A 27952-nucleotide genomic window follows, 5' to 3' on the forward strand; every position below is an offset into this window, starting at 1 on the left:
TAAGCAAAGTGTGTTTTTATTTATATTTTAATATACCACAGAAAACAGTAAACTTGAAATTCAAGGTTATTTTGGAAAAAGCGAATGTTCCTTGCGTTATAAGTCAAATATTTAAATATTATTAAATTAGAAACAAGATTTTTGTTACGCTGTTTCATAACAAGACGAATATCATAATCCGTTTTATTTTCTAGGTTAATTACCACTCAGTAGGTACTAAATAAAGTCTTTTTGTAAGAGTGCTCCATGTACAAGGCATTTGTACATGCCTTTTTGTCTTGTCTGCAGAGCCTAGTGCAAGTGCTGCTTTGACATCAATCATCATTTCTTCTAGATGCGTCTTAGTATATTGTTCTTTAAACTTCTGTATACATTCATAGATAAACATAGACCCAAAGTTCTTGTGTCGAAAAGCTTTATAACCTGAAAATATATGAAAAAAGAAGAAATTCTGAGAAAGCTGTAACAAACTTAGCTATGATAAACGGGACGATTTCAACTTCCCAATTATCAATTTCCCATTTCTCAGCGGTAACATACCCTCTGCCCCTTAGTATGGTGTTTACATATCACAATTTATACGTTATTCTCGTACTTGTTCACACTATACGGACTTCATATACAGGAGTGTGCTCCTTACGCAGAAACTGCTCCAACAAAGTTATGAGGAGGACAGATTAAAATTGACACTCCGTAAATTTTATGGACACCACCACGAATTGATGAATCCATACAATGTGTCTTTGACCAAACTAGCTAAGGACATTTTACCACATGGTAAATTGTGGTTTGTCATTACGTCGTCCAATCTTTTAATTACCGAACGTGACTTATTCCCGATTGTGACTGTTTTGTTGAGTGTGAATTCACATTACTTTAAGACGTGTTAGTGTACTTATATCTTTTTCAAATTACTTATATCTATCCCAAATTCATGCATTAAGTTAAATGTTTAATGTTATATTTGTAATTCTCATCGGATTTTGTCAAATGTGTTCACGTCTTCTTTATTATATTCATGTGTTATGGTAAAGAAAATTAATCACCACCTTCATTTATTCGATTTCATTTTGTTCAACGTAACCTGTACGATGTTTTACGTTTGAAGTTAGATTCAAAACAAACCGGACATAGCTATATACATATAGTTAATTGCTACTACCTTAGTTTGCTATTAATAAGTATTGAAATGTGCATTGTTATTAAATGTAATATAAGTATTTAGTTCAAATATAATCTTAAATCAATCCTAATTCTATCTTATTCATTCTAATGTGACGTCATTTTTCATTTTTTGATGATCTGTTTTACAATTCAAATAAGACGTAATTTTTTTGTCATTTTTTACAATTTCAAATATGACGACACTTGGCTTGAGGTTTGAATTTATTCGGATGTGTTGCATTTCGTCGGGTTATGTAATGTATTTCGGTTGTTTCCTGTAATTAGTTAATACTTCAGTTTTATCATACATCTTTTGTATTGTCATTTTATAAAATTTACTGTTTGCAGTAGCATAAATTATTCTAAATAATAGGGATGTTCTGGTATCTAACAGAAAACCCTGGCCGTTTTTGGCACAACGTTTTTGAATTTTTGATCCTCGATGCTGTTCAACTTTGTACTTGTTTCGGCTTTCAAACTTTTGTATCTGGGCGTCACTAGTAAGTCTTGTGTGGACAAAATTCACTTCTGGCGTATTAAAATTTTAAACTTGTTGCCTTTTGTTAGCTATTAGTCGTGTGTTTCTTTGTCAATTGTGTTCGCCTATTTAATTAGATTGTAGTCCTGTAATGTTGTGTTGTCATTTTAATGTTATATTTCACATGGCCTTAAAAGAGGGAGGTTTGGCATGCCACAAAACCAGGTTCAACCCACCATTTTTTCCTTTAAAAATGTCCTGTACCAAGTCAGAATATGGCCATTGTTATATAATAGTTCTTTTTTGTATGTGTTACATTTTAACGTTGTGTTTCCGTTGTGTCGTTTGTTTTCTGTTATTTTTAAGTGTGAATTCACATTGCTATAAGACGTTTCGTGGTACTTATCTATCCCAAATTAATGTATTTGGTTTAGATGTTATATTTGTTATTCTCATAATGCTTAGTCCGTTTCTGTGTGTGTTAAATTTTAATGTTGTGTCGTTGTACTCCTCTTATATATAATGCGTTTCCCTCAGTTTTAGTCTGTTACCCCTATTTTATTTTTTGTCCATGGATTTATAAGTTTTGAACAGCGTTATACCACTGTTGCCTTTATTTAGCGTCATAAGCTTTAAAAGCTTTGTATCCGAATTAAATATATTTCCAACATAGAAATTAGCTCATGCACTCACATTAGTTTGAATATGTACATGTGAATATGACAAAAACAGCAGCTAAAATTTGAATCCATTGCACAATTTCCTTGTGCAACATGCATTGTTATCTTGTGTCTTCAAAATGATTAAGAAAAACAGTCAACCCGCATATCCATAAGATGACATAATAGAGAATCAAGATTAATGATTTTATATTTCATTGCACGGTAGAACATGACCAGAAGACCCGAGTTCACCCCATGCATATTATAGCGTTTGTGTTGCATTTGCTTTTGATTGTGTGTTGTGTTTTGGGATATTTTGAAATGAATGTGGTATTTCATTTGTAAAAGAGGGACGAAAGACACCAAAGGGACAGTCAAACTCGTAAATCTAAAACAAACTGACAACGCCATGGCTAAAAATGAAAAAGACAAACAGAAAAACAATAGTACACATGACACAACATAGAAAACTAAAGAATAAACATCACGAACCCCACCAAACACTAGGGGTGATCTCAACATGCGTGTTATGATTAGATTAATGAAAAAAGTTTTCATTCATATGTTTTTTCGGTCTATTGGCATCTTTGTATTTTCTTGCGAAGTAAGAGTGACAGAATATATAATTATGCAATAAGCTTTGTACCTTCAGTAGTTGCATACGCAATTAGAATGTCTGCATCAGTAGGTGCTGATATTCTCTCTAAAGTGTCATCGTCGTCATCGTCTGGCTGAACAAAAGTATCTTGGATTGAGTTCCCTCTACAGCTTTGGATAAAAAACATTTTAGGCTTACCTATAAAAACATAGTACATGTAATACTTGAATTGCAATTTTTCTGGTGGAATTGAGTTCCTGGTTAAAAAATATCATCCTATGTAACCAGTATATAAAATAAAGACGTGTTGTATGAGTGCAAAATAGATCATTATCCACTGAATTACAAACCCCCAACTTGTTCCTGATATCTTTGATAACTTTTGGAACAGACGCACATATAAAGTGTGACAAACTTCCTCCTACCTAGCACAATAGTGCTACAGGCAATTGGACAATTTGTACAAATCAGTTTGACACAAAGCAGAAAAATATTAAACAAAATACAAATGGTATTCATCGATTTAAAAACTCTAATATTTATACACGTTTGAACAAAAACATAAATTTTGAACGATAGTTGTATATTTATTTCCAAATCTTTAGAGCGATTTAAAAATGAATACTTAACAATGGTTAAAACGATGAAAATTATGTTTACTGCAATTTAGAAAATATATTTGTAAGACTCGAGCGGAATTAGACGTTGGCATCTTATATAAGCTCTTCATGAATGATTACCTTAGCATGTCAAATGGTATTTGTATCACTGTGGTGTTATTTAAAGTGAGATTGCTAATCAGGATTTCACTATATATATATTTCATACTTCGACTACTTTTGTCAGAACTGAACCAGCACCATTAGTTATAAAGTGTTAGTGACCATAAACGATATATATGGAATTTACTGAGCCAATATCGTAGTTGGTCATTAGCACACTATGTAACGAATTTATCTTACCGATTATCTTAACATGTGATATTTAGACCAGTGGTCTATCAAAGAAATCAAGTCGTCACTGTCATTAGTCACAGTACTCAGAAACTACTTCCATTGGTCTATACAAAAACATATGCCCATATGTAAGTTTTAAATGGATTTAATTAATCTATTTCAATCGTTCATCACCAATTTCTTCGTCTATTCATTTTTTTCTCAACAGAGTGCTGTTTTTATAAAGGGACGTATAACTAACCCAATATGGAATATACCCGCTTTCCATGTGGTTGCTTTTAACCAATCATATTCCTTGAAATCTATAGGAGGTAAATATATATATATTATATATATATATATAATATGTCAGTGAATGAAATAAAAACCAAATTAAAAGAAAAAGAAAATATGCCACTCAATTATTCATACAATCGAGGAGTCTAGTCCAATAGCGGTGTTACGGTCTTATTACAAAATTTAGAAATATAGTTTTTTTTTCATACTCACCTACAAAATTTGGTATTTTATCATTTTTAAACAATTCCATTATTTCATCCACGGAAATGGTTATCTTCTTTTTACCTTTATCAGCAGTTATGACTCCAAACTGATGCAAATTAATGATATTGATATTAGTTAACAGAGACGGTAACATCTGATTTACTACATTTCAGACGAAATATGCTTCTTCCTATATCACGAGAGAGGTAGATTGTACTAAAATTGTAACAAAACTACAACTGCCATACACATTAAGTTAGTTCCTGTTCTGCTAGTGACATCCATTGAAATTCGGAATAATTGGAACATATTTGAACAGCGGTATAATTCTGATGTCTTTATTCATCCAACATTGTTCTAAGGTTTTGTTTTTAACCGAAGTTCATTGTTATAGTATAATGTTATATCCTGTTGTTAGATTAAATGGGATATTTCCGATAAACATTAACACTTAACTGTGAATTATTCCTTTAAGGTGGTACCCAACACTTTCACTAAAATTAATTTGGCCCCTTTAATTTCCATAAATTTTTAACAAAGTACTTACTTTGACCCTTTGACAAAAATAAAAAAAAAATAAAAAAATTTGAACCAATCGTTTTATCAGAAAAATTACACAGGTTATAGAGCAGTTTGACAAACAATTATTTTGATCATTGGGAAGCTTAATATTCCTTTAAAACACAACGTAATTAAAACGTTTAGCTGATTTTACAAAGATATCTATCTGTAGTGCTAGGTACCGCCTTAATAGACATATTTTTTTTTTATAGATGATGATAGTTGTGTCCAAACACCTCATATAAGACGTCCTATGATATGAGTACTGTAACTGCGATTTTTCTTTGTATATCATGCCAACACATTATAAGAGCTATCTTGTCATTTCTTAATTTTTAATTCTATCATTTTGTTTTCTCTTTGTTTACACACTAGTACTTTCTGCATGTATATATTTTTCAAAATCTAATAATTTTACACAACCTTTAACTTAAAACGAAGCTATGTTGTATGATATTTTTTTTCATACAGCATGCTAAAGTATAACCGATTTTTGTTTTTAAATCAGATCCCTATCTTCCTTATACCAATGCTATTCTCATTTTGTCGTATAAAAATGTACATGTATATGTTGGTAAATGTAAATTTTAATCAAGGAAAAAAGTTAACCACATACCTGACTTCCATGAGCCATTAAAAATACCATAAAACAATGATACGATTTATAATTCTCATTCAAATTGCTTGAAATATTTTCTAGAATTTCAACCAGCTCCGCTTTTGTTGGGTCTACCACAACCGAATATTCAAATTTTAATATACCACTCATTAATTCAATTATATTTTCTTCGTCTTTTTCTGCCCCTAAAAACACAAAAAAAGCCAAACTAACATTAACATTTAAGGTTAAAAGAAATTGTTTGCTTGAAATCTGTTTTGAAAACATGGTGGTTATTTCCATACATACAACGTCATATACTGCATATATAATGTAGTACATAGGTCACTTCAATATAGCTGTTGAACAAGTCGATGCCACATTACGATCAGTAGAGATACTACCTTAAAACATTGGTTTAAAAATAGAAGACTGAACGCAAACACATATTTTGGTGTTTTATATTATGTGATTTTTAACCTATAGTTACGACTGTTTTAAGAAATAAAGAATATCATTTATTAAAATCGATTTTTTTCAGCATGATAGAAACAACGCTTTTCTAAATGATTATAAATTTGTATTTTTGTGTTAACCCCCATACTGACTTAACTTACAGTCTCTCTCTTTCCTAAAGTTAATGATAAGAACATAACCAGTCTGATTTCCTATACATGCATATGATCCATCCGCAGAAGCTATATCTGAAACAAAAACATTTGAAAGACATCTTAAACCAATGATATATAGTAATCAAAATCGATATAGTCAGAAAAAGTAGAAATATTTATGGATGGAAATAAAACGAGATTTGAAGGTGAATGTAAATCTGAAGATAACAGTGCATCATATAGATGTAGCAAGACATCTGCAGGGAAACGCATGGTCAAAATAAAAAACGAATAAGAAAAAATATACCAATTGGCTTTTTCAAATTACATAAGTTAATAAAGACAACAGTAGTATACCGCTGTTAAAAAACATACAATGCTATAAGACCAAAATGTCTTTTTTTGTTCGTAAAAAAATATGCTATTAATTATTAAATGATTTTCCGTCGTTCAGTTTATTTTAGAATTATCCACAGCGGTAAAGTCAGTACTGTGCAAATGATTAGATTGTAGTCAATTGAGATCTGTTAAGCCTTTTCTCAGACTGTCAATATATTTACATGGACATATGAAAAACATGGTTAATTGTATAAAAGACCTACCATGACTAAATAATGTATTGTTCAGACGTTTTAGAAGTTGTCAAGATCATAATAGCAGTTTAAGACTGGAATCATTTATTTGTGAAATGACAAAAAGAAGAAATAGTAAAAACGAAAAACACTCTAGTTCACAGAAAATTACAGATCGAACAACACGAAACACTAAAACAACTGGAGTTAAAAGAGATAACAGTTCTTTTCTTTATAATGGGACTCTATTTTGCTAATGGTAATAAAGAACATTGACGATAAGTCGGGTTGCAGACTTTTCAATCGATGAAAAACGTAGTTTACGTAGTAACGACAAGTGTAACTAATCTATGTTCATCTGTTACACAGTTAAATGTGAACGTTTAACAAGATCTGCTTACCCTTCCGGAGCACCTGAGATCACCCCTAGTTTTTGGTGGGGTTCGTGTTGTTTATTCTTTAGTTTTCTATGTTGTGTCATGTGTCCTATTGTTTTCTGTTTGTCTTTTTCATTTTTAGCCATGGCGTTGTCAGTTTGTTTTAGATTTACGAGTTTGACTGTCCCTTAGGTATCTTTCGTCCCTCTTTTATCTATTTTGAGAGGATTTGAACATTACGATTTTCAACAATTGCTACCAACATGATAGTAGTTGTTCATTCGTCCCGTTGGTTGATGTAGTTCATCATTCAATTGTATCAGATCTTTTTTGAAATAACCTATATGTTCGTTATTATTGTTAATACTTTTTTCGAAAGACATCTTCCTTCGTTCACAAATAAAACATACCCGAAAATGGATAGAGAACATACAATTATTTCCCCCATTCATTAATAATTATTATGAAATTATCTTCCTGTTAAAAGTAATACATATATCAAAGAGAGGAAAGAAACCAAAGGTACATTTAAATTTAAATGTCGAAAATATAGTGACAACGCCATGGCTAAAAAAGAAAAATACCAATAAACACACTACAGCACAAAAAACACAGAATAGAAAACTAAAGACTGAGCAACACGCCTCCCAACAAAAACTTGTGTTGCTCCGGAAACGTAAACATATTCCTGTATATAAGATCAGCTACCTTTGGAAGAAGATTTATGAAGAATGGTACTTTTTCTAAGAGCTCGGGAAGCAGCATCATGCTTTGCATCTTTCTTTGATTTTGCCCTTCCTACATGCTCTTCCTCTTTGACAATACCATTATTACCATGAGTAATTATCAATCTACAGACGAATTCATCTTCCTCTTTGTAAATTTCTTCATAGCTATGGTTTATCTGCAATATGAAAAGATTGATACAAAGATTAATCAAATTGTGCATTCAATCAGTATCTCCTTTGTATATTTAGTTCAGTTTTAATCCCCAATAATCTACTTTAGCCTTATAACTAGTGACATGGATTCGTTGACATGCATCTATTCTTTAACAACGTTCCTTGAAAAATCAATGATCGCAGTTATCCTCTTATATTTGATGTGTTACCCTATGTTTAAGTTTGTAATCCGAGTTTGTTTTTTCTAAAGCGACTCAATTAAATCTAGTGTAACTCTTTGACATAAACTAAATGTTTTAAAGGAAATCATGTCTTGATACTTTTGTTCTACAAATTAATAATACATTTTTTTAGGTAAAGATTGCATGAAATGCAATGCAATCAAAACCTTATGGGACTGACTTGATATCTTAATCTTCCAAGACTTATCACTACCTTTTTGCTACAGTAACAGTACACATATAGTGCATTGATTTTAATATTCTTTACATCCTGTCTATGAGCATTTCCAGTAATTTATCAATGCTCAGATATTTAAGGCACAAAATGATAATACACATATCAAGAAAATTTCATAATGTTTGCAAGGTGCAGGAATCTAATATATGTTCTAAAAATATAAATGAAGTCATTGTTAAAGCTATCTTCCTTTGTCTAGAATTAACAAACTACCTATAGATAAGAACTCACTGCATAAATTCCCGTGTTATCCAGTGATAAATTCACAGGATACTCGGCCAACTGCTGTAGGTCAAGCAATTTGTCAAAACAGTAAATAAAAGTGCAATAAAGAAATTATTTTAGAGACAAATAAAATAATTGCTGTTTAATCAACAAATACCAATGCAATATTTGATTTCCTCGCTGATAAATTGAAGCAATCTTTATCCTCAGTGCTTACATGCACTTTGATTACCTTTCTGTTTCTAAAAATGATAAATACGTTTATCGATATAGAAATGATATAAAAAAAATCATGGAAATGGAAAACAATATACTACAGATGCAATATCATTCAAAATGATAAATGTTTGTATTTTTAATATATGCTGATCTGTTTAAAAAATTCTTACCTGCATGTTATTTTGACAAAATTCGCTTAACTTAGAAACTGGTGTTTTATCAATATTTGTTGTTTTGCAATCATTATGGTATTTTGTATTCATTAAGGCATCATAAGAGGCATTATCTCTTGCAGTTTTCTTATTTGCCCCACATCCAGAGTATTCTTCATCTTCAAGGATAAGCTTGGCAACATATTCATCTTTTTGTAGATTGATGTCCCACTGCATCTGAACAGTTATAAGAATCAATATAGGGAAATCAGCCAAATGTATGTTGATAATTTATATGATTAGACACAAAACAAGTATCACACGACAGCCATGTTCTCTCTTCCTTTGTCGAAATGAAAATAACGTTTTATAAATGTTGTGCCTTCGAAGAGTTTTCTACATTCTAATCAACGTTCAAATCTAATCATTGAAAGAACAAGGTGGACAACTAGCTGAATATTTAAATGGCTGTAATTAAATAGAATTTAAACAGAATTTAACTAAAATATAATAGCTTATTTTATTCAATGTCTACTTTGCCTGAGAGTATTTTAGCTGATATTTCCAATAATTTTTACCAATGGATAATTTAAGATAAGCATGTCACAAATCATGTCAACACCTAAGTACTGAATACTGAGCAAATGAAATAACTGTATCAAAAATAGTAAATATTTTCATGGGTGCAGGACGGGTGCAACTAGTGTAAAGAACAGCAACAGTGTGAACCTGACCTGTCGCCTTTTATCGAACCCAGTGTACATGGATAATCATTTGTTATTTTATCAAATAGAAACTATCTTTTGCTTAAATTCCTTTTTTGTACTTCAGACAGCTTATGGAAGACAGAATAATTGATTGAATCTTATAATGTTAAATTATTGTAGTAAGTTATTTATAATAGATTTTAACGTCGAATTATGGTCATTTATATGTATATTTGTTGATATCAAGCAATTGTAAGTCTTCGAAAAAGACGAAAATATCGGCTACAAAAATAAAGTATTAACATGAAATAAAGCGGCAATCAAATTTGCCTCTTTAAAGCGTCGGGACAAATCAGTCAAAAGTAAATTAAAAAAAAAACCACCGAACTCCGAAAAAAATGCAAAGCTGGAAGTCCCTAATCAAATGGCAAGGGCAAAAGCTCAAGCACATCAAACGAATGCATAGGACCTAGTCTGAACAGCCAAAAAATTTAAGTCAAAATCTAACATTTACACTTGATTTTGATATGTGATCTTGTAAGCATCCTTGGTATTTTGCGACGAAATGAAGCACTATTTACGTTTACTAATTCGTATTTAAAATTGCATGGTTTGCATAGTTTTATTTACCTTTAAGCCATTTTTAGCAACAAGTTCCTCTAGTAGTTTGTAAGGTCCTTTCGGTGATTTAGTGAAAACTGTTGAATTATCTGCCATCTGCATGAAATAAAAACATTGTGGTAAACCTACCTAAGGTTTTTTTTCTATTTCCGAGAGCTTATGAATAAAGTTATCAATGAACTTGTTTGTATTTTATTTTAATTATGAACTATACTGAATGTAGAGTTTTTTATCGAGTGTTTTTATTCTGTTCGTCTTTTTCTTCTATGTTTCATTTGAGAACTTTACATTATTATGTGGCAGCATTCTCACAGTACAAGTATCACCAAGTTGATAAATAAAGGCAACAGTAGTACACCGCTGTTCAAAACTCCTAATTCCATGGACAAAAACAAAATCGGGTTAACAACTAAAACTGAGGGAAACGTATAAGATATTAGAGAACAACGACACAACATTAAAATGTAACACACACAGAAACGGACAAAGCATTAGACAAAATCCTATGAGAATAACAAATATAACATCAAAACCAAATACATGAATTTGGGATAGATAAGTACCATGACACGTCTTGTAGTAATGTGAATTCTCACTCAAAAATAACAGAAAACAAACGACACAACGGAAACACAACGTTAAAATGTAACACATACAGAAACGAACTATTATATAACAATGGCCATATTCCTGACTTGGCACAGGACATTTTAAAAGGAAAAAATGGTGGGTTGAACCTGGTTTTGTGGCATGCCAAACCTACCTCTTTTATGGCCATGTGAAATATAACATTAAATTGACACAACAACCTTACAGGACTAGAATATAAATAATAGGAGAACACAATTGACAAAGAAACACATGAATAATTGCTAACAAAAGACAACAAGTTAAAAATTTAATACGTGTATTTTGTCCACACAAGACTAACTAGTGACGCCCAGATACAAAAGTTTGGAAGCCGAAACAAGTACAAAGTTGAAAAGTTGTGCCAAAATCGGCCAGGGTTTTCTGTTATATATGTCTTTCCATATATCAATTTCTTAGATAAGGCGACGCTGCTCAAACCGCAGCTACTATACTACTAAACCAAGGTTCTTTATTATAAAGTTGAAGTCGTATATAGGATTTTTTATGAAAGCCGTCAAGAATCCTTTTACTTCAATTTTGATGAATAATTATTATATTCCATAGGCACGTACACATCCTTCTGTCCTTTTCCTATTTAATTACACAAATTTAATACTTAACATGCAAAGAACAATATGTTCCCATTTTGAAATAGGAAGCGCTAGTCATTTCTCCTATGCAGCACATAGTTTCGATGGGGTTCCGCTGTTGTTTCATTTTAAAATTGCTATTTTATGTTATCTGGCCACCGTTTCACAAAGCCTTCGTAAGTCTACGTGTCATCGTAAGTCCATCGTAAATAAATCGTAGGATTTACAGCCGTTTCACAAAGCCGTCGTAAGTTAAGATGATCGTAAATAAAGCGTAAATTCTGGCGTAACTTACTACAGCTATACCCAGTCGTAACTCCATCGTAGCTTTTCTACGAAAATGACTTATAGTCGCCGTCAGCTGAAATTCGTAGCGGTTATCGGTAAAAATAATCTTAACTATCAACCGCGTTCTCTCGAGATATAGTTTTTCTCATTCCATTCATAAATCGCGAAAAGAAAAACCACTACTGACCTACCTTTTAAGTGATCGCACTGTAATAATCCTGACCTTCACATTTTCCAGAATGTTTTCCATTGTAATTCCGCCATATTCGTTTCTATGAGGATCATTTGTTTACATGTGAAATTCGTCATTTACGCAGTTTCCTGAAATGTTCTTTTCATTGATGTGATACGGTTTCCCGCGCTTTATGCAAATGTTATGAAATTGAACTCCAGGGGAACACTTCCGGAAAAAACAATGGCGGATTCCACCATTCAAAATAGTCTTTGGAAAATGTGAAGGTCAGGATTATCACAGTGCAATCACTTAAAAGGTAGGTCAGTAGTGGTTTTTCTTTTTGCGATTTGTGAATGGAATGTGAAAAACTATATCTCGAGTGAACGTGGTTGATAGTTTAGATTATTTTAATTGATAACCGCTACGAATTTCAGGTGACGGCGACTATAATCCATCTTCCATGGCTGCAGCGTTCTTTATTCTTGGTCAAGATGCCTCAAATGTTAGAAGACGAAGAAGAATCTTCAATATTATAGAACTACATTTAATAAAAGTCTTAAGTTTGATTATTTGTATATGCAGGCAACTTACATGAGGCAAAGTCTAGGTGTTAATCACTTTTTATTCATCTTATTTCCTACCGGCGTCCGTCTTAAACTATTTTTATATAAATAAAGAATATAAATAGGCTTTCTATCACGTCCGCGTTCTGGAATCTATTTATAATTATATCACTGAAGGCACAGTGGTAATCGAAAAAACGTTTAAAGAAGTATATTTTATTTATTCCCAATTAAATAGAACACAATGAACATAAAATGTGATTTGGAATTATAGTTTTGTGGTGAATGGAATTTATTGTAACTATTTAGATATACATGTAATGCCTTTCTAGTGACTATTTTGGGATCGAATTTCATTTGGATAGTATATACCAAAGACATGTCTTCAAATATTAATACAGTAGAACTAAAATTGGAAGGCAGAGGGGAAGTTAAAGATTGAAAAGTGTTCAAAGCATTTTTTTTCTCTGTTTACTTAATGTTTTTTAATTTGGGGACATCGGCACAGGCAGCTGTTTCTATCTGTGGGAAGGTCGACTTTCCATATGTTATAAATAGATAGAAACAAGTGCCTGCATGTATACATCTCTCATCTGTTCATCTTCCTTCAAGCATATTATTGTGGGAAAGAATTACATAATAGTTCTCGAAAAACTGGTCACTATCGTGATATATGGATCGACTGTCCTACGGGCAATAATAACTTATATGTTTGTTTCATTGAGAAACCATGTTTTTGAAAATTCTCATAAATTCAAAATGTCCAAAGCAAACTCCAGTAGTTGTACGATTTCTATGGCAAAGAGTGAAGATCAGTCGTAGTAATACTACCATTCATTTTAGTGCATTTTTTCAGTATATGAATACTAAATCAAGTTCTCTATAATTTTATAATTTACGAAAAAACAATTCTACAACTTAAATATAATATTGAAACAGGAAAATATTTTCTTAAAGGGACATCTTTCTAAACAGAGAAACTACGTCCCACCGGTCATTTACAGAGAAACCACGCCTCACCAGTCATTAAGAGAGAAACAACGCCCCAACGGTCATTAACAAACATAAACCACGCCACATTGGTCATTATCATGTACAAGTTTGTTAACGACCGGTTGTCTGATCCGTCTTGTTCTATTATAAATGACCGATGGAATTTATTACTGAAGAATAATGAATGCCATGAGGCCCCTTTTTATCCAATAAGAGAAGCTATTTCTCAACCGATATGAAATGAAGACAATTATTTCATACACAATAACCGTTTATGTATAAAAAAAACTGTTGGAGATGTAGGTTAAATGCGGAAATAAGACAGCAATCAAATGACAAAGACATACTAAGGACATCTAGAGGGCAACATATATAGTAAAGTTTTAAACAATATAGATAGGTGTCTATGTTCCAGACCATATGAGTATTTGGACCGTACGCGTACTGTCCGGACCGTATGCGTACTTTTTCAAAATACGCACACGGTTGGACTATATTTATTTGAAATAACTCGATATATGAGGGAATATGAAGCAAAGTTGATTAACAAAATAACTGAACTCTGCGTTTTCTGCATATCAAATATTTTACTGGTCCTTATCAGAACTGGTTCATTGATTTTGATGTTCATTCACAAGCATTGGTATTATATATCCTCCAAAATCACAATCTTGCACACGAGTTGACATATCTTGACTTCCCATTTCGTCCACTATTGCAGACAAAGTTATCTTTACATTCTTCTCCTACATTATGTCAGAAATTATTACAACACTGATAACACAGTTCGTGATAGATCTAGACATAAGAGTTCAGAACAAAATAACCTCTGAAAACAAAAAGCTCTGCAATAACTGAAGGCCATAAAACAAATTTTCAACTAAAAGAGCTATATTCAATTTATCAATTACACTTAACAGCGCGAATATTTGGAACCAAGGATGCAAAAAGAACAGAAACAACTGAAGAACTATCTGACAAAAAAGGACATAACAAATAACTAAATAAGTCGAAGGCCAACTTTGCCTGATGGTGTTATCGGGACCTTTTATAACTGACTATACGGTATGGGCTTTGCTCATTGTTGAAGGCCGTGCGGTGACCTATAGTTGTTAATTTTTGTATCATTTTGGTCTTTTGTGGATAGTTGTCTTATTGGCAATCATACCACATCTTCTTTTTTTTATATTAAAACTTTAGTTTCTTCATAATGTTAAAATTTATCGACAATTAACATGATTAACCTAGGTCTTCAGTTTCATATTTGTAAGATCCACAAATCATTCCAATCTAAAAACAAAAATGTATTGCTAAGGTCTCATGGAAGACGAATGCTGAGGACGGATGACATTGTTTGGTGTTTTTTTTTTGGTTTTTTTTAAAATGGGGACGGTAAACACGTTTTTTACTACATATAAATGTCAAATATAGTACGTTATTATTTCTAAAAAAAAATTGAGTGTTTGGATTTTTTTTCTATATTAATTTTGTTGGACGTTGGACAGTAGGGCTATAAATGATAAAATTTAGTTCTGGTGATCAAATTTTACAGATTCCAAATTCCAGATTACTATTAATGTTGGATAACTAAAGCTGCTGCATGTATATCATAAAATAAATGCTCAGCTTCGAATTCTCAGTACTATTACCTCCTATCAAAAAAGGGATAAATAATTCAAAGATAAGAATAAACATCTTACTGAATAGATAAGAATGGCAAAAAAACAAAACAAATACAGAACAGAGAATTAATTTAATCCCCCCTCCCCTACCAAAAAAAAATAATATCCACTTGACCCTTACTGTGACAGATACTTTGGTTAAATACATTGCACTGTGTTTTCTTTTCTTCAAAGTGGGTCTAATTGGGGTCTAAGCGTGACGCGGGATTATCGATTTTTTGTAAGAGTCAAGCGGGACACGGGAAATGACAAAATACTGAGAATTGCTTACGTGCATACTTGTAAGCCGGATACGGGAATCTGACAAAACAGTAAGCGGGATCCGGGAACCCCCCAATGAGACCCCCTTCAAATGTAATGGACAATATATACCATGTCCTCTCAGCCATCGTAACAATTTAATTTCAATGAAAGAAAGTATTTGTCGGCTTCCCCCCTGTGCAATATGTATTAAACTCGTTAGTCAGAATAATGTTCAGGAATAATACTTGCATAATTCTTTAATCGTACTAAATTCTGTATTAATTTTATATCTATAATAAACGTGTCTTATTTTTATTATTTAAAAAGGGGCTCAAATTCTTTACTTGCCGATCAATATTGATGTAAACACATCGTCCTAATTCGCTATCCGTAATAATTATTTAAAATGTTAACTTGGCATGCCATACTCGTAAAAAGTGCGGACGTGAAAGAAAGCACTCTTCTCGGTTTACGATACACTTAAATAATTAAAAGAATAAGCATATTTTTAATGCTGAAAAGATAATAATGCCAAAAACATTACAGAACAAAGAAATGCAACCCCCCCCCCCCTTTTCCCACTCGTTGCCCTTAATCTAGACCATCACTGTGTCGATAGTTTCGTTGAATATATTTGACTGTTTTTGTCTCCAAAAAGAATATTGGTCAGGGGCGGATCCAGGATTTTGGAAAGGTATCGATTTTTTAAAAGATCAGCGAGCAGAGCGAGGCGAAAAAAAATTGGGACCTTTTTTGGGTGTTAAAAAACATAAATTAAGTGTAATATATGCACTTTTTAAACGATTCCCGTCGTTGGTTGCAGTCAGGTCTTAAAAAAAGGATTCAATATTCAGTTATGCGAACCAGACATATATAAATATTCCAGACTGCCTCCTCAAATCAAATGGTTCGTACATTAGACTTTAAATCTATCTTGAGGTTATAAATACTGTCTGGGGATCATTATTCAGCTGTAATTTTAAAATAGGATGGGGGGGGGGGGGGGGTTAAACATGTTTTCGTAGGTAAATAATATTGCTGTTGAACTTTTTTCCATGAGAGTGTAATAGTCTATAGACGTTTATATTACAATCTGTTTGGTGGAATATTGAAATAGAAGTCAATACGCTCTTGTTCAATCCTGTGTCGCTTTGAAGGTGTCATGATTGTAATCCTCAGCCTTAGCCATGTGTTACTGTAATTTGAATTTCAAAATGACTGAGTGACGTTATTTTGTACGCACTGGTCAACTCCACCGCAGCGAATCACATGACTTTGACAATCAGTAAATACCAGCGAAAAATATCTTTAATGGTAAAGAATTGACGCATAAAAATTAAATACACTGCAAATGGCAAAGTTCACGAAGTCTAGTCTGATAAATCATTTTACAAAAACAAAAAAAAGTCCTAGCAAAAAAGGGGGGGGGGGCGTACGCCCTCTACGCCCCCTCTGGATCCGCCACTGTTGGTACAAAGTGTTATTAATATATGTATTTTAAATTACCGACGAGGTGAACACAAAGAAAACTATTGCTTGACTCACGGCAAAGTTTGCTATGTATTCTAACCAAATTAAAATCGTAAAAAAAATCATTTGTGTTTAACCTATTCAATAATGAAAAAGAACCTCACTAAAAATATGGCCAAATAAACAATTAAACTTCAGACATTTCTGCATCTTATGGTATCTATTTGATTAAAATCACTCATAGACTTACTTGGTAATATTTTTTTGAAAAATATCGAAATATTACCCACTGCCTTGACGTAGACGGAATACCAAGGAATCAATTTAAGTTGTAATGATCGAACATTTTTTGAGTGGAAACTCACTTTTGTCCTATGACTGTAAGCGTCATATATATTGAATTAATATTGAAAACGGACTAAAATTATTTAGTTGTATTAATGTTGATAAAAAAGTATCGCCATAATTCGCCATCCATAATAACTATTTTTAAAAATGTTTATTTGGCATGCCATACTCGATAAAAGTGCGGACGTGAAAGAAAGCACTCTTCTCGGTTTACGATACACTTACGATGATACACACGACGTAACTTGCGATCAACTTAGTAGTTCTTTACGACGCCTTTGTGAAACACACGTAACGGGAACGTAGAACCACACGTAAACCGATCGTAAACTGATACGATCATCGTAAGTTAAGAAGGCTTTGTGAAACGGTGGCCAGCTGGCCTGTAGGGTTTTTTCTTAATATTTATTGGGATATATGGACAATTGGAAGATAAAAAGAATACACAAATCATTTATCTTACGTCAACTTTGGCTTTGAGAGTTGTTAACTTTGTCTAGATGTTATTTCTGAATTTGTGAACAGAAAATTTAAGCATGGTTATTTTATCCTTTGTATCAGTACCAACGCAACCACGATAATAATGTCCTCGGAGACCTACATTTCTACCAGCAGTGGTAAAAAAAAACTCTATGCCACAGTGAGAAAATAAAGATTACATTTGGTTTGAAACGTATAGTAACAGGTTGTGACAGACGGGGATACCATAAAACATGCTTTATTCTGCATTTGACTATGCAAAACTGGGCGAATACTCCATCAACTAATATAGGAGTGTTTACATTATTGATACAGGTTTTTTTTTAAAGTGTGAATATGGTCGCTTTTATCAGTGGACATTTTGTTAGTTTATGCATTCTTTTTTTGGAATTTTAGTTGCTTGAAGGCTTGAAGCAACATGAAAGGCTAACTTAAATTTACATAATGATATATATCAAGTTAAGACTAATATCTGAACGGTATTAATTGGCAGATTTATTTTAATTTTCTAGATAATTGTATTGGACAAAAATGGCCTTCTCATACCTTATCTATTAACAAAGATATGGTTGACTGTATAAATGAAGTGATTAATAAGTTACCAGTTCAGCGAAAAAGATAAAATCTATTAATAGAAAAGGTATTTTCCTTGATACAATAGGGCTCTTCACGGTTAGTTCGGCCATGTTGGATAGGGGGCAGATTTTTTAGAAAGAGGTGGAAATAGTATGAAAGTATGGGAAATCCTATGTGTGTTTCCAAGCAACTGCTCTGTTTCTACGATGTTTTCCCGTATTTTTGCCCCCTATCCAATATGGCCGAACTAACCGTGAAGAGCCCTATTCTGATTGCAGGTTAAAAATATCACTGAAAATGAAGTATAAATATTGTACTTGATGATCTATGACGTGAATCTTTTGATCCTTGGTATGATAAAACAAATGCAGTGTGTTGGTGTAATACATGTTATAAGAATCAATGTACAATGTACTTAAAATGAATGTACTCGTCAGGTGAATATAACATGTATAAGTAACACGTTCTCATCTAAAATTAGAAATTCTCACTAACGGTAATTTGTCATAATTCGTACTCAAATAGGTCGAATTATTGCTCATAAGACAAACGTATGCAAAAAAAAGAGAAAACAAGAGGAAATCAATATTTTTTTTTATACAACACTTGAAAAATGTGAATATGGCATATTGCAAATCTGGTGTATATGAAACTCATTTAAATTACATTTCTCAGGTCTACGTCTCTGCCTACCAACCTGGTGTATGCATACTCTTCAATTTTATTTCTTATTTTTTTTTTCCAGGTCTGTATGCCAGCATACCAACCTGCTGTATGCCGAATCTCCAATTTTATTTCTTAAATTTATTTTTCAGGTGTGTATGCTAGCATACCAACCTGGTGTATGCTGAACCTCCATTTTTTTTATTAATTTTATTTTTCAGGTGTGTATGCTAGCATACCAACCTGGTGTATGCTGAACCTACATTTTTTTATTACTTTTATTTTTCAGGTGTGTATGCTAGCATACCAACCTGGTGTATGCTGAACCTCCATTATTTTTCAGGTGTGTATGCTAGCATACCAACCTGGTGTATGCTGAACCTTCATTTTTTAATTATTTTTCCCCCATGTTTGTATGCTGGCATAACTACCTAGTGTATGCTGAACCTCCCTATTTATTCTGGGTTTTATTTTTCAGTAATGTATGACTGCAGACCAACCTGGTGTGTTAAACCTCCAATTATATTTTTGTTATTTTTATTTTTAAGATCTGTATACCATCCCGCTGTATGGAGAACCTTCAGCTTTATTTTTCAAGTCTATATAAATGCATACGGACATAGGTGGACGAGTCGTCTTAGTAGTTACTACTGTCATCACTAGACTCGACATTGAGGTTGCCACTGTTATCTTAATTGACTAGGATTAGTTTTTCTTTCGAAGATCCGAGGTTTTTCTTTGGCCACTCCGGCCATAAAAAAATAAAGAAAATGCCGCCACCAAAAATCCATTTCTAGCAACTGCATACAGACATAAAATGGATGAAGAATTATGAGATTACTCCATGGTCTATTATTTACAGTTTTGGCATAATTCTTAGTGTGCAGGAAGAATTCAGTGAAGCCAGTGATCAATATGGACCGCCTTCAACTGGCAGTGATTTTAGATAAGGTTTGGTTCTGTGTTGGATGCATAGGTGTCACATTCACTGCCAATAAATAAAATGAAACTTGCGGCACCATTTATTTGCTTTTTCTTATGTTAATGACTTGATTTTGTATCATTGATAGATATACACTTTCCATTAGCCTCTGTTCTTTTCTTAAATTTTGTTTACATTGGTATTTTGATCTGTAGTGCAAAGATTTTTATATTGAACATATGTGATCACTTCAATATAATAACATGCAGATACAAAAAATTCGGATTCTTCTTCATTTCTTTAACCGGTTTGCCTGGTGTGTTTAGATAACACAATGTATTCTTAAATCAAGAATGTGTCTGAAGTTCACAGATGCACGACTCGCAGTATCAATTTCAATGTTCAATGGACCGTGAAAATGAGGTTAAAACTCTTATTGGACATTAAAATCAGACAGACCATATCATAGGGAACAGATGTACTAAGTTTCAAGTTGATTGGAATTCAACTTCATAAAAAACTACCTTGACCAAAAACTCCAACCTGAGACAGGACGAACGAACGAACGAGTCCACAGACCAGAAAACATGCTGCCCCTCTACTTTCGTAGGTGGGGCATGAAGATAAAAGAGTGCATTAACATCTCATTGAAATGGTGTCTTTGGTTAATCTGTTAAAAACAGGATTTACGCGTATTGTGAAAACAATATGTATATTGATAAAAAGATGTGGTTTGATTGCATTTGAAAAACTCTTTACCGGTGCTAACTGACATATAATATGACATACACATATAACAATATATGAATGCTTTTGGCCAAATGTATTTTAGGGGGGTTGAGATCTACGCCGCATTTTTCGCCTGTCCCAAGTTATGAGCCATCGGCCTTTATTACTCTTGTATGATTTTTTATTTCATTTTCTTGTGTGTATTTCGGAGTTTATTAGGACGTCTTTTATTACTGTGTACTAGTGTACATTTTTGTTTAGGGAAAAGCAGGAGCACGTTCTTGGTGCTGGAGTATCTGGATGCATTGAAAACTCATTAGTGGTAGTTTGTTATTGTCTGCTTTATGGTAGGGTTGTTGTCTCTCTGACACAGTCCCCTTTCCATTCTCAATGTTATTCGGATCCTTAACTGTAACAACCCAATAAATAAGGAGTTTGGGTTTGTTATAGTAAAAACAAACAAAATAAAAATATTTGTACAGTATGTGTCATGTGTCTTTAGTCATGCAATGCTACAAATTTTGTTGCTCTTCTTCCACTCTTGGTCACCACTGGAAATCGGCCTTCTGAAAGTAATAAAATAATTTGTATTAAATGTAAGGTTTATGACATCCTTCTGTAGCCTTTGAATCACTTCATGGTTGAGCTATTAACAAGGAAGCTAACCAAAGAATCTACCTGTAGCTTCATACTCGTTGGAATCTGCTGTTATACTTAGTATATAAAAGGGTTTTAAATTAACACTTGATATTACAGGTTTAGTTTACATGAATTAACCAAAGGCTGGCAGATGTGATGTAAAATTTGTTTATGATTATTATTCAAACTATACTAATAGTAATGTATAGATTCAGATTAACCACATAAAAAGAAATCCACAGACATATATTTAGACCCTTAAAAAGTTTGCATTGCATGAAACAAATTTAAAAAGATTTATGAGATACTAATAAGATTTATATAGAAACATATTTTTACACATTTTTAATTAAAATTCACAATATACATGTATACTAAGTAAGAGTAATACATTTGTTTCTTATAAATATCAAGTGAAATAAATACTATTTATTCTTAATAAATATTGTTGCAGGTTTTGGTAACTATTGCAGCAACATTATTTCATTACTAAACACAAATATTTTTTTTTTCATTATCTTGTTATAGTTTTAAATGTTCATGAAAATGTAAAATTTCATGTATCTTCATTTGTCTTAGATCTACATACAATGTATCTGTGATTGAAATTTGTCCACTGTGATAAACAATTTATTTTTTGATTTACTATACGGGGTATATGAATTTTACATAGTATGGCTGATTTTGTACTGCATATATGTCATGTTGATTAAAAAAATGATCAATTTCAATGCAATGAGTTATGATTTTCTGAATGCAAGTACTGAATCCTAAAATACATTTAACTACAATTGAGATAGGTCATAAGGTGAAGTCCATGTGCAAAATTTAGAGTTTAATGTTGTCATATTTCAGGTATATGTAATTCATGCGAAAACTGCATCTTCATCCTGGTTTTCATTCAAAGTATTAAAACTGAAAAAAAAGGAAAATGATAAAGATATAAATACATGCCATAATAATATTGTGTTCACTAGATAACTTTATAACCCATTTTTGGTGTTATAACAATAGACATAAGAAATCATACAGTCATTTCTTATAATTTATATCTAAGTTCAGTAATCATGGAGAATTTCATTAAAAAAACGGAAATGCTGCCACGGTGATGTCTATAAGGTGATATAAGACCAAATCTCACGCAATCATTTAGCACGTGTTGCATTCAATTTCAATTAATATTTATGATCAATTTAATTTAATTCAACCAAGATTGACATGGCAATACATGACAATAAATATTATATCGAGTCAGTTTAACTTACATAAAGGTTATAAGAACACACGCATCACAACCATACTTACTGTGAGAAAATGTGTACGTATGCATCAGTCTGATATACAGATTAGAGATGGGCAAAATGTTATCGTATATAAAGTTATGGAAGTTGGTCTGAAACAAAGTCGTCGTGTCGAAGAGTGCTGCAATTAAAAGAAACAGTAATAAAAACCAGGTTGGTATGCTAGCATACAGACCTGAAAAACTAAAATTAAATAAAAAAATAATCTAGGTTCAGCATACACCAGGTTGGTATGCTAGCATACAGACCTGAAAAATAATGGAGGTTCAGCATACACCAGGTTGGTATGCTAGCATACAGACCTGAAAAATAATGGAGGTTCAGCATACACCAGGTTGGTATGCTAGCATACAGACCTGGAATTTATATTTTATGAGAAAAATTATGTTCAGCATACACCAGGTTGGTATGCTAGCATACAGACCTGGTAAAAAAAATAATCAAAAAGAATTGGAGGTTTTGCATACACAAGGTTGGTATGCTAGCATACTGACCTGAGATATATCATTAATTAGATAGAGTGACATTTCAGCATACACCAGAAGAATGCTGACCTGACATATGGAAATTAATCGATAAAATGACAATTCAAAATACTCTTTGTCGGTATGCAAAAAAAGAGACCTGACAAATAGAAGTATGAGAAAAAAGACTGATGTTAGCATACTATTCACTGACGCATTTCAAATAAAGATTGGTAAATGCTATGTAATATATATGTTAGGGAAATGGCATAAAAGTCTAACAAAAATGTAGATTGAGTAATTTATGAAGGTTTAATCGCCTCAACTATTTCCAGAGTTTTAAAATAGATCATTCTAGCATCCTATAAAAACAGGTTATGCTAAAATAATGCAGTTTGCATTTTGCAGTTACACAAAAAGAACAACAATCTTGCAAAAAAATAACAGACAAATATAAATTATGCTATACAGTGACTTTTTAACGCAAATTATATCAGTCATGTCAAACGATGTAGCTTTTACACACAAAAATAAGTGAAGTGGCATATGAGAATTTCTAATTTTAGATGAGAACGTGTTAAGTGTATGCACGTATACATGTTATGTTTAGAGACACTATCAACATGTCATTTTTGGAACATGAATGTATAAACCATAGTATCATGAGTATCTTATAATAAAATGTGTTTATCAATTGAGGAATATACATACCTCTGTACAATACCATTTAAACTTTTACAAGTTAAAATCTTCCGGTCAATAAAAAAAAATTCCTGAATTTTCTAAAATTATATGACTGCTTCCTCTTCCGGTTTATAACGTTTTAGTGTTTTTAGTGTTTTAGTGTTTGGAAAATTTTGTGGTGTATGACAGATCATGACAATATATAAAAAATATAAACTTCAAGCATTTTTTCATAAATAATTTTAAAAAGTTACTTCAACTTATAACGATTACGATGTTAATTAATACGCAAAGCTGAAAGCGAAAACTTCTGTCATAACGGTCAGAATAAAATTTCGAAGTTTAAAAAAAAAGTCATAAAGTTGTCTTCATTTTTTATCTTGTGAAATTAACGTTCATTAACAAGGATGCGCTCTTGACACAAAAACTACTGCTCTAACAGAAATATGGTTACAAACGAACTGGTTAATCGACACAATGTGAATGTTAAGTGAGGGGGTCTGTAGTAACTAGCGGTTTGCTTTCAAATTTCTTAGATCTTAAGATTCTGGTTACGTCCTATTCCCAATTGGGGTTTTTTGGGGGTTTTTTTCCCCCAATTGTTCCATTTTTTAGTACTGATGGACATGCAAATCAGAAAATGTTGAAACTCTTGACGTATCTTGTATGTGCCCTTTACAAGTGTGTGCGATAACCTGGGTTTTTGTTTTTAACATTGTGTATATCTTTAAATGAGAAAGGAAATGGGGAATACGTCAAATTTACTCATTAAATTTGAATTTCGGTAAAATAATGCTGCCTTATTTTCATGTAAACAAAACCTCTTTAAGGAAAAACAAATCTACAGCAACCATTAAACTACTTTCCACAAAAAAACAAATATTATAAATTAACTGTTTACAAAACTTTGACTTTTTAAAATACTTAGACATTTCTACCTCAGGTATAAATTATCTTAACTGTATTTTGCAAAACTTTTAGCAATATTTGGTCCTCAATGCTATTACACTTGGGAATTTATTTGGCCTTTTTCACAATGTTTTTTTTATTCGATTGTCACTGATGAGTCTTCTGTAGACGAAACGCGCGTCTGGCGTAAATACAAAATTTAATCCTGGTATCTATGATGAGTTTATATTAAAGACAAAACCAATGTCTTGTGCAAATAAAAACAACAACTCTGGTATGTACTATGAGTTTCTTTAAATCAAAATAAAAGCAATTTATCCTCTACCGCTCATTCAAACATCAATAACAGCTTCATCGCATAGATTTCTTTATAAAAGAGAACAATATGAACCTGGCATGGCTTTATTTGTTATCGATACATTTTTAGTTAACAATCACTAAATAATCTACGATTAGCTCGTTCAGGAAAATGAAATTGGAGATCTCTTTTTCAACAAATTTGATTTATAAACTGATTGACTTAAAAACACAACACAACAATACTCTCTTCTTAATTTTAATTTTCTGCTTTCCTAACTAGAATTGTCTAGAATAATAGGACGGTTACATATTCATGATATTCCTGTCTGTAATTTCTTGCTCAGTCTCGGGTAATATCAAGATGCAACATATTTCTACTAATTTAAATATTGGAGGGGATAAAAAAAATGTTTACCGAGAGAACAAAAACTGTAAATCATTCATAGGTTTCAAATATTGCTTTAGAGGTTTAGAACAAACCTATTTGATTCATATGAAATGTCTCGAAAAAACTAACATTATCAAGACATTTTGATTTTTATTAACAACAAATTTGTTACGGGTTTGTCAATTATTTTTTTTTCAACATTCCTGCCAATTTGCAACAAGTTCAAAAGTTTTAAAAAGCAAATTGTTTCGGCGTAATTATTTCATTTAGTGATAAACTACATTGATAAAGATAACTTTAAAACAGTGTCTATTAGTTTTATATTTTTGAAGAGTTTATTATTTATTATTTCAAAATACATTGTTTAAAAATTAATATTCAATTTTACAAATTTACAAATACAAATTATCATACTCTCATTAAATAACACAATCTAAAATATAAGTTCAATGTTACAACGTTATTTTTTCGTGGTTGCTTCTTGTTGCTCTTTCGTTAGGCTTGGACGACTAGTTTGGGATTGACTTGGATGCACAAAACCCATCTGTGAAAGATCAAGAGTGTAATTCTCACATTCTTTGATTGCAGCATCTGGAACCTGTAGATAAATTAGTTTCTAGATGTTTATTCAAAGGAACGCGTTGTCACATATAATCAAATTTAAATGGAAATTAAGTCATAACAAAATATTCTTCTAGTCTTTTATTATAAAATTATAAATTTACTTTTCCCGTTCACATAAATGAAAGTATCTCAATTTGATTACTAGTAAGATACACGTTACGTCATTTTACACTATGTTTAAGAATTGGAACAATTACACTACCTTGGTTAGTGGTGTATAACATGGATGGTGATGCTCCTTGGTCGGATTGTTTGACCTTGTATTGAAAGCCGTCAGGAGAGCCCATCTTCTGTTTGGACTACTGTTTTGACCGCTTGTATGCATCATGTTCGAGTGAAAAAATAAAGCATCACCTATTGAATATGTGCATTCATTAATGTACATGCTATAAAATGTTTGTATACATGTATCATTGAAAAACAAGATCAGTTCGTAAAATACATTTCGAACATAAAGACTTCATTAACGGATATTAGTGTTAAAGAGTAACATTTCAATGACGTATAACCACTATCTTCCTGCATTTATTCTATTTTGTCATTGTGTGATTGTGTTAAAGATCTAATGGTAAAATCGATTTACGCATTTTATATGAATAATAAGAAGGTGCCACTTGAAATATAATATAATTACCCTTGACATCTTACCTTTCCGAAGCATTCGAGTTCAAAATGATGTTTGATATTCAATCTTTATTTTTATACACGTTGTAAAACATTATCTTTCTGTCTTTTTATTTTGTGCAACTATATTCATGTTATTTTCAGTGGGCATACATGTTGAATGCCTTCGTAATAGCTCATTACACCTTGACACATATTAGATCTATAGAGATTAAGATTATAACTCAATGCTGACTGCTGTACTGTAATGTTTGACATTTTGCTATTGTTTGTATTGCTCCTACATTTATGTCAATATGATATAATTTTATGCTTCTGTCATACAAGTGAGAGTTTAGCTAGCTTTGCAACCAGGTTTAATCTACCATAAATAAATGCATGAACAAACTCAGGAAAGTGACAGTTGTATAATCGGGTGATGTGTTTGAGCTTTTGCATCTAATGATACTAGTTGTTCGAAAATGACATATCATATTTACTGAATACTAAGTTATCGAACCTGGATTCATTTCACACCATACCAGCGGACAACGTTCTTTTATCTGTTCAACTCTTTTTATATCTGGTATCGCTTGTTGTCCATGCATCAATTCATGATCGAGTCTGCCACATGTGTGCGAACTTTCCAATATCTTTAAGATAGCAAATTGTCATATTCAATATAATGAACCAGCAAATTAAGATATACACCAAAATATAAAACTATATGACGTTTTTACATTGAAGAAAATATTTTTTTTACATTCGAAGTATCCTGCGTGAACAGTCAATAAAAAAACATCTTGAAGTTTATGAACAAGATATATTTGGAAACAATAGTTACGGATGGTTTTTCATATGATATCATATTTGAAATTTCAGTTGATTAATTTTCATCAAATCGATGATTTAATTAGAAAGATGCCCTTCGACATTTTCAGGATTTATGAACACCCAAATCTACAAAATGAGTAAAACAATATACCATTTGCCTCTTTGAATATAAGTAAAACAAATGTTCTACATTAACCATTTTGTCAAGATGTGAGCATCAAGTAACATTTGTTGTTTTTTCAAACTCCCTTGAGGTCTTTATAAAACAATATGTTACATTTTTGTTTTTGTTTTGACTATGTCTATTTCTAAAGTTTGATTCGAGTAAACACAATTATAACTAAGATCTTAATTACAAAGTTTTATAACTTAATTTGAGTGGATGCATATAAAAAAAAATTATTTTACCTGCAGGCAACCATTTTCTTTTGTGCATTTATCAAGAGCAATAAAAACGGTCATCATATTAGGCAGTAGGCAACCATTCTTATACCAATAACTAAAATATG

At 31.9% G+C, this 27952-nt stretch overlaps 2 protein-coding genes across 3 annotated transcripts; both read right to left on the reverse strand.

The window, feature by feature from the left end:
• Positions 1-23905, reverse strand: LOC134708232 (caspase-14-like). 2 transcript variants are annotated; one of them, XM_063568613.1, is made up of 9 exons: positions 23813-23905; positions 10355-10441; positions 9036-9254; positions 7769-7964; positions 6118-6204; positions 5519-5706; positions 4348-4447; positions 2951-3100; positions 1-423 (listed from the first exon to the last, which is right to left on the reverse strand). In XM_063568613.1, the coding sequence occupies exons 2-9, from the start codon at positions 10439-10441 to the stop codon at positions 200-202; spliced, it is 1251 nt and encodes a 416-aa protein (XP_063424683.1). In that variant the 5' UTR covers positions 23813-23905; the 3' UTR covers positions 1-199. The 2 variants fall into 2 exon arrangements, with proteins under 2 accessions (XP_063424683.1, XP_063424684.1); XM_063568614.1 differs by lacking the exon at positions 10355-10441 and having other exon boundaries at positions 23813-23859.
• A 1800-nt stretch (positions 23906-25705) lies between these two features.
• On the reverse strand, positions 25706-27937 carry LOC134705486 (probable phytanoyl-CoA dioxygenase). Its single transcript, XM_063564206.1, has 4 exons — positions 27852-27937; positions 27130-27262; positions 26209-26360; positions 25706-25980 (listed from the first exon to the last, which is right to left on the reverse strand). Exons 1-4 carry the CDS (start codon positions 27906-27908, stop codon positions 25843-25845), a joined length of 480 nt encoding a protein of 159 aa, XP_063420276.1. The 5' UTR covers positions 27909-27937; the 3' UTR covers positions 25706-25842.
• Between the last annotated feature and the right edge of the window lie 15 nt (positions 27938-27952).

Source organism: Mytilus trossulus, chromosome 2 (genome assembly GCF_036588685.1).
Source record: "Mytilus trossulus isolate FHL-02 chromosome 2, PNRI_Mtr1.1.1.hap1, whole genome shotgun sequence".
Classification (NCBI taxonomy): domain Eukaryota; kingdom Metazoa; phylum Mollusca; class Bivalvia; order Mytilida; family Mytilidae; genus Mytilus; species Mytilus trossulus.

Excerpts from the sequence above, each read along its gene's own strand:
- LOC134705486 (XM_063564206.1), bottom strand. The coding sequence starts at position 27,908 with ATGATGACCGTTTTTATTGCTCTTGATAAATGCACAAAAGAAAATGGT. Across the intron at positions 27,263-27,851 it reads AAGAAAATGGTTGCCTGCAG|ATATTGGAAAGTTCGCACAC; the intron begins GTAAAATAATTT and ends GCTATCTTAAAG. Across the intron at positions 25,981-26,208 it reads GTTATACACCACTAACCAAG|GTTCCAGATGCTGCAATCAA; the intron begins GTAGTGTAATTG and ends ATTTATCTACAG.
- LOC134708232 (XM_063568613.1), bottom strand. The coding sequence starts at position 10,441 with ATGGCAGATAATTCAACAGTTTTCACTAAATCACCGAAAGGACCTTAC. Across the intron at positions 4,448-5,518 it reads TAATGGCTCATGGAAGTCAG|TTTGGAGTCATAACTGCTGA; the intron begins GTATGTGGTTAA and ends AATTTGCATCAG. Across the intron at positions 424-2,950 it reads TGCGTATGCAACTACTGAAG|GTTATAAAGCTTTTCGACAC; the intron begins GTACAAAGCTTA and ends ATATATTTTCAG.